Raw genomic sequence first — 6542 nt, forward strand, 5'->3', positions numbered from 1 at the left:
AGCTGATGTGGACTCTGCAGACCCCAGTAAAAGGTAATGATGTGCCAAGACTCAAATCTTCATGTTGATGTTTCTGGCTCTGCCTTTATAAAGTGTTGTACTGTAAACCATTGTTATGCATGGCTAATGTATTCCCAGGTTATACTGTGCATTGTGCAAATGGAATCTGCACAGAAAGAAGCTTAAGAATCCCCATGTTTTGTTATTGGGGAAAAATGAATCATAAATTTTCCCAAAGGTCCCTCTTTTGGCTCTTTAAGAAGTTTTTTCTTTCTCTCTCTCTCATCTATACAGGAATGCTTCAGTATAGTGTGGCTTACTGTCAAACTGTTCCACCATTGATGGTATCCATGTCTCTGATGCACAATAATGAGGTGGCAGGAAATTCAGAATACATTCCAAAAGTAATATAGCAGTTAATTGATATTATTCATGGAAGGAACATCAGATTTTAAGGATTAAAGATGTATTGATCATGAATGACACAGTAAAGTGATATTAAATGTTAAATATATATATATTTTTTTATAACAGTTCATGTTGTACACAGAGATTTGCAAACCAGCCCTTAAGACAATGAAACAGCATTTTTTCTTTAGCTTTTTTTAAATACATTTCCATATGTATTTTATTGCTGTGCAAATTAAATAACCATAAAAATGAATCTGATTTTTTTTTTCTCTCTCTCCACAGCATAAATGAGCTCCATGCAAAATTAGGGGTTCACTGGACTGTGTTATTAAGTTGATGGAGATGCTGGGTCTAATGGCAGCTGTTGTTCCAGGTTGGCAGCTGGAGTCAGAGCAGTAAAGCAGCCGTAAACACTGTTGTCATCAGGGTGCTGCCTGAGTAATGGATAATAAGTATAAAACAGGACTGAGGGCACATCTTATGTTGTGTTAGCACATCCAACAAGAGGTACCTCAGCCAACAACGTATGGGTTATCATCCATGTAGCGTCCTGTGGAAGATTTTGTTTTTTCCACTAGGAGCTGATTTTGGATGATTTACCTGGTGTGGTATCCTTTGCAGTATCTGTTGCTGAGGAGACAATAGGTAACAGCTATTGAAATAAGGAGGACGGTGGTAATATCAGTCTTAATTGACAGCTTGACTTGGCAGTGATGGCCTGATGTTTAAAGTTACAGTTCAGAAGCATTCATGTGTTAGCAATATTTAATCCTTTGGCCATGTTAGGTGACTGTGGTTGCCCTGCTAATTATTCTTCATAACGCATCAGGCGACCACACCACAGCTGAAAAAAACAGGTCCACACATCTGTTGTTTTTGTATAAATAGCAAGTTTTGATTTTGTTTATGTGACAACAAACAGTGTACATATGTCTAGTGTATGAATACAAGTGAAAAACCTTGCTGGAAGTAAATAATCTCATCATTATAGCAAAATTAGAGAATAGCATTTTTCACATTTTTTCCCAGAAAATTGCAATTTTCTTGTACAAATATGGTAAATTTTGATCTGTCTTTTATGTGCCAACAAATAGTGTACATGTGTCTAGTGTAGATATACAAGTGAAAAACCTTGCTTGACTTAAATAATCTCGTCATTATTGCAAAATTACGCAATAGCAAAAATTAATTATCGCACTTTTTTCTCAGGGAATCACAATTTTCTCGGAGAGAAAGGTGCATTTTTGACTATTATCACACACAAAAAATGGAGACCTGAAGTGGTGGACAAAAAATGGAAACTTCATGGTCATTTCCCATTGGAAAAGTAACAACAAAATTATAATTAGCACATTCATTTTTTAGGAATTTAGGCCATGGGCAAAGGGTTAAAGGAATTATAGTCTGTGTTGAAATTTTATTCTTTTTATGTAATGACAATTATTATCCAGTAATAATGATGAATTTTGACAGTTATTGTTCAGTTGTTATGGAAGAATCTTATGACTGAGCATTAGTACAGTGGAGGTAAAACATCCTATTGGTGGTAGACAGTAAGATTAACACCAAGGTAGGGTAACTGAAGTATAGTGAAAGTTGAGAGAGATGGAAGGAATGATATAATGGAGGTGGTGAAGAAAGAACCAAATGTAAAATTAGAGTGTGAGGTGGGTGACAAAATATCGGAGGTGGTAAAGGAAGAACCAGATGTACAGTCAGAGTGTGAGGTGGGTGACAAAATGTTCCTCAGTAACAATGAGATTGTCCTGGACACAGTGTCCTCAGCTGAAGTTAAGCAGTTCAGATGTTTAGAGTGTGATAAAGCATTTCCTTTTAAGAACAATCTTATCCGACATGCAGTTGTTCATTCAGGAGTGAAGAATTTCAAGTGTGATGAATGTGGTAAACGATTTGCGTTAAAGGGTGGTCTCACTCAGCACCTGTTAATTCATTCAGGAGTGAAGAATTTCAAGTGTGATGAATGTGGTAAACGATTTGCACAGAAGGGTGAGCTCACCAAACACCTCCTAATTCATTCAGGAGTGAAGAATTTCAAGTGTGATGAATGTGGTAAACAATTTGCACTGAAGAATGAGCTCACCAAACACCTGTTAATTCATTCAGGAGTGAAGAATTTTAAGTGTGATGAATGTGGTAAACTATTTGCACAGAAGTTTAATCTCATCAAACACCTATTAATTCATTCAGGAGTGAAGAATTTCAAGTGTGTTGAATGTGGTAAACGCTTTGCACGGAAGAGTGATCTTACCAAACACCTGTTAATTCATTCAGGAGTAAAGAATTTCAAGTGTGATGAATGTGGTAAACTATTTGCACAGAAAGGTTATCTTACCAAACACCTGTTAATTCATTCAGGAGTAAAGAATTTCAGGTGTGATGAAAGTGGTAAAGTATTTGCACATAAGGTTAACCACACTCAACACATGTTAATTCATTCAGGAGTGAAGAATTTCAAATGTGATGCATGTGGTAAACGATTTGCACAGAAGGATGAGCTCACGAAACACCTCCTAATTCATTCAGGAGTGAAGAATTTCAAGTGTGATGAATGTGGTAAACTATTCGCACAGAAAACTGATCTCACCAAACACCTATTAATTCATTCAGGAGTAAAGAATTTTAAGTGTGATGAATGTGGTAAACTATTTGCACAAAAGTTTAGTCTCACTCAACACCTATTAACTCATTCGCAAGTGAAGAATTTCAAGTGTGATGAATGTGGTAAACAGTTTGGTCGGAAAAGCAGTCTCATCAGACACCTATTAAATCGTTGTCGAGGAAAAAGTAGTGTGCTGATTGTGGTAAACGGTTGACTCAGTTGATGTCTTCCAACATTGTTTAATTCATGAAGGAGTGAAGAATTTCAAGTGTGATAAATGTGGTAAGCAGTTTTGTTGGAAAAGTCATTTCACCAGACACCTTTTAAATCATTGTGGAGAGAAGAGTTTCTAGTGTGCTGAATGTGGTAAACAATTGACTCAGCTGATGCCATCTGACACTGTTTAATTCATTAAGGAGTGAAGAGATTCAAGTGTGATGAATGGGGTAAATGGTTTTAAGTCCTCTCCAGTAACAGTTCAAAAGTGAAAAAATTTGAAGTAAGATGACTGGAAAACTGTTCAGAAAAAATTCTTATTCACTTGGCACCTGACAGTTCATTCAGGTGTGAGATCAATTATATAGTTATGATAAATGTGGCAAAGCTTGAAGAAGAAATCAGGCTTTAACCAGGCATGGTGCCATTCACTAACAAGTGAGGAAGAAGACATGTTTTATCTCTTAGGCTGGATTGCCAGTGTAATGGAAATTTTTAAAAAGTGGGTTGTAGAAAAAAAGAAAAATACTTGTGAGTGCTTAGGTCTGTAGTGCCCCTTTAGCTACTATTGGTACTTGTGCCAGGTCCTCCCTCATGCAGTGTGTCATACACTCTACTGAGCCAAGACACCATTAACCACAAGTGATAAAATAATGTGAAACTCTAGATACAGTAAACCCTATATTCATTTAACAAATTTTGTTCAGTAATAGAATGGATGCCAGGAAACACCCAACAGTGTGGTGTGTCCCCCTCTAAAACACACACACACACACACACACACACACACACACACACACACACACACACACACACACCACACACACACACACACACACACCACACACACACACACACACACACACACACACACACACACACACACACACACACACACACACACACACACAGTGTGTGTGTGCATTAAACACATGTTTAATGTACACCCACACACCAAAGTTTCTGTACCCCCCTCGGTGGAAGGAAGTGGAGGTCAGGGATAGAGAGAGGGCTGGCGATCGGACAACCATGAGTGGTAGTTTGGTTCTGAGCTACGAGGCGAATGGTGAGAAATCGAATGAAACTATATTCGAAACATTTCCGTGCTATTCACCTGCAAAACATTATGCGTTCGTAACATACATAGGATATATTAGAACATAGCCTACTGTGTTATCACTGAGTCCTGTGAAACTGGTCCAGACAAGATCCATCTATTTCGGATCTTCATCATACAAACAGAGCACCGAGCCAGTTTTATATAAGCTGCGACTGGTCATTATTACTGCGGTAATGATTTTTGTGAATGTTATTCCTTGATAGTCTATAGCTATCATATAGAATAATTGTGGATTTCGCAGCTGCGTGGAAGGTTATAAATGTTAAAAATATTTTTTGTGGACAAAGTAACCACATTGTGATGGGCAGCGGAGAGCATTCACGAATAAATAACTATAACAAAATGAAATTAGAAGCAACACAAAATATTATGAGACAAAGAAGATACAGCTGTGGTATCTTTCTCCACCTCATTGTCCAGGCATTAACTGTTGCTTCACCCCATCCGTGCATTATTTTTCTTCAGTCTCTGCCTCTTCTATAACCCTTACTTCCCGGCATCCTCTTACTACAAGCCGTCATATTCTTTAGGGGGTTTCTAGTCGTCCGGTCCTATAACCCCTACTGTATTACATTATTCGTCACATCATCACTCCCACACAAACAACGTTAGCACAAGATTGCTGAACCTGTTACTACTATTATTTGCACTGCCATTATTAACCCCCCCGTTTCCCACTGACAGTGTCTAATTTCCCTCACAATACTACCACTGCTACTCCTACTACTAATCCACTATAAATCTGTATAATAATAAGATTTTGCTTATGTCTGTCCATCTGCTAATCACATTTTTCCTGTCCCACCGTAGTCAACTCGTCACCTACCCCCCACTGCTGCAGCAGTTGCAACCCCCTCTCTCCCACCCACCATCGACCTTACCACGGCCTTCTCAAGGCCGTGACCCTACTCCTCCCCCACTCCGACACAACACAACCCCTCACCTCATCGCAGGGCCACCAGGCTTGTTGTCCACCCTTTACCGGTGAATATACATGGTATGCATTAATAATAATGATTATAATAATAACAGCAACATAGATATGCAGTGTTGCTAACATTACATATAGAAACTGCAGACCCAAACGTGCCTGTATTACAGAGCACCGATATATTAACCACAGAACCGACCAGAGGCCGTTCTTATCATTACCACTGGACCTTCCCTATAGCACTTCACAGTGGTAATACAACCCATTGTAGTCCTTTATGGGATCACTATAGCCATCTGGGAAAAATAACATAGTACACGATGTGTCTACATCCCACTACAATACACCTGTGATGTTTCACTGACGTCCATCGAATAGCCTAGGAGGAGTTAGTGGACAAACAACCGACTGGGCATAAACAGAGGCCGAATGTCTTGCATCTGTATATGACGACCAGACAAAACTGTTACCATCTTGCTTTGCAGGTGTCATCATAGTTATAATAATAATAATAATAATGGTGGTAGTAGTAGTAGTAGTAGTAGTAGTAATCACATGTTAATTGGCCCGATATAGAGGAGGACAAACAGCATAATCTCCCTGAACACAGCTTTGACATATGAAACCAAACAGTGCCATAATATGCTGTAATGGTAGGGTTATAGTAATTCTGACTAATTAATATTTGACAGCAACCCAACCTTCTGTCATGGTAAAAAGATATTTCATTGCATCAACACATGCTGTATCAGTGTTTGTCCTCAGTATCGTGCCTAATAATATATTATTATTATTATTATTACTGTGGTAGGTGGGGGCGCTCACCATCCACTCGCTCGATACAGTGCTGCTCTCCGGTGACTGCCCTTTCCTCTCTTCCTTCCTTTTTATCCCCTTTCCTTCTCTGTCTTTCTTTCCTTCATTGTTCCGATTTCCTCCTGTCTATTATTATTGCTATAACTATGATGACACCTGCAAAGCAAGATGGTAACAGTTTTGTCTGGTCGTCATATACAGATGCGAGACATTCGGCCTCTGTTTATGCCCAGTCGGTTGTTTGTTTGTCCACTAACTCCTCCTAGGCTATTCGATGGACGTCAGTGAAACATCACAGGTGTATTGTAGTGGGATGTAGACACATCGTGTACTATGTTATTTTTCCCAGACAGCTGTAGTGATCCCATAAAGGACCACAATGGGTTGTATTACCACTGTGAAATGCTATAGGGAAGGTCCAGTGGTAA

General features: G+C 38.9%; 1 protein-coding gene across 1 annotated transcript; it reads left to right on the top strand.

The window, feature by feature from the left end:
- The first annotated feature begins 2140 nt into the window (after positions 1 to 2140).
- LOC145412984 (uncharacterized) lies at positions 2141 to 3245 on the top strand. Its single transcript, XM_080282809.1, has one exon. It carries the CDS (start codon positions 2151 to 2153, stop codon positions 3243 to 3245), a length of 1095 nt encoding a protein of 364 aa, XP_080138935.1. The 5' UTR covers positions 2141 to 2150.
- The last annotated feature ends 3297 nt before the right edge of the window (positions 3246 to 6542 follow it).

This window comes from Coenobita brevimanus, chromosome 12 (genome assembly GCF_032717465.1).
Source record: "Coenobita brevimanus isolate Jiangsu-jjx chromosome 12, ASM3271746v2, whole genome shotgun sequence".
Classification (NCBI taxonomy): domain Eukaryota; kingdom Metazoa; phylum Arthropoda; class Malacostraca; order Decapoda; family Coenobitidae; genus Coenobita; species Coenobita brevimanus.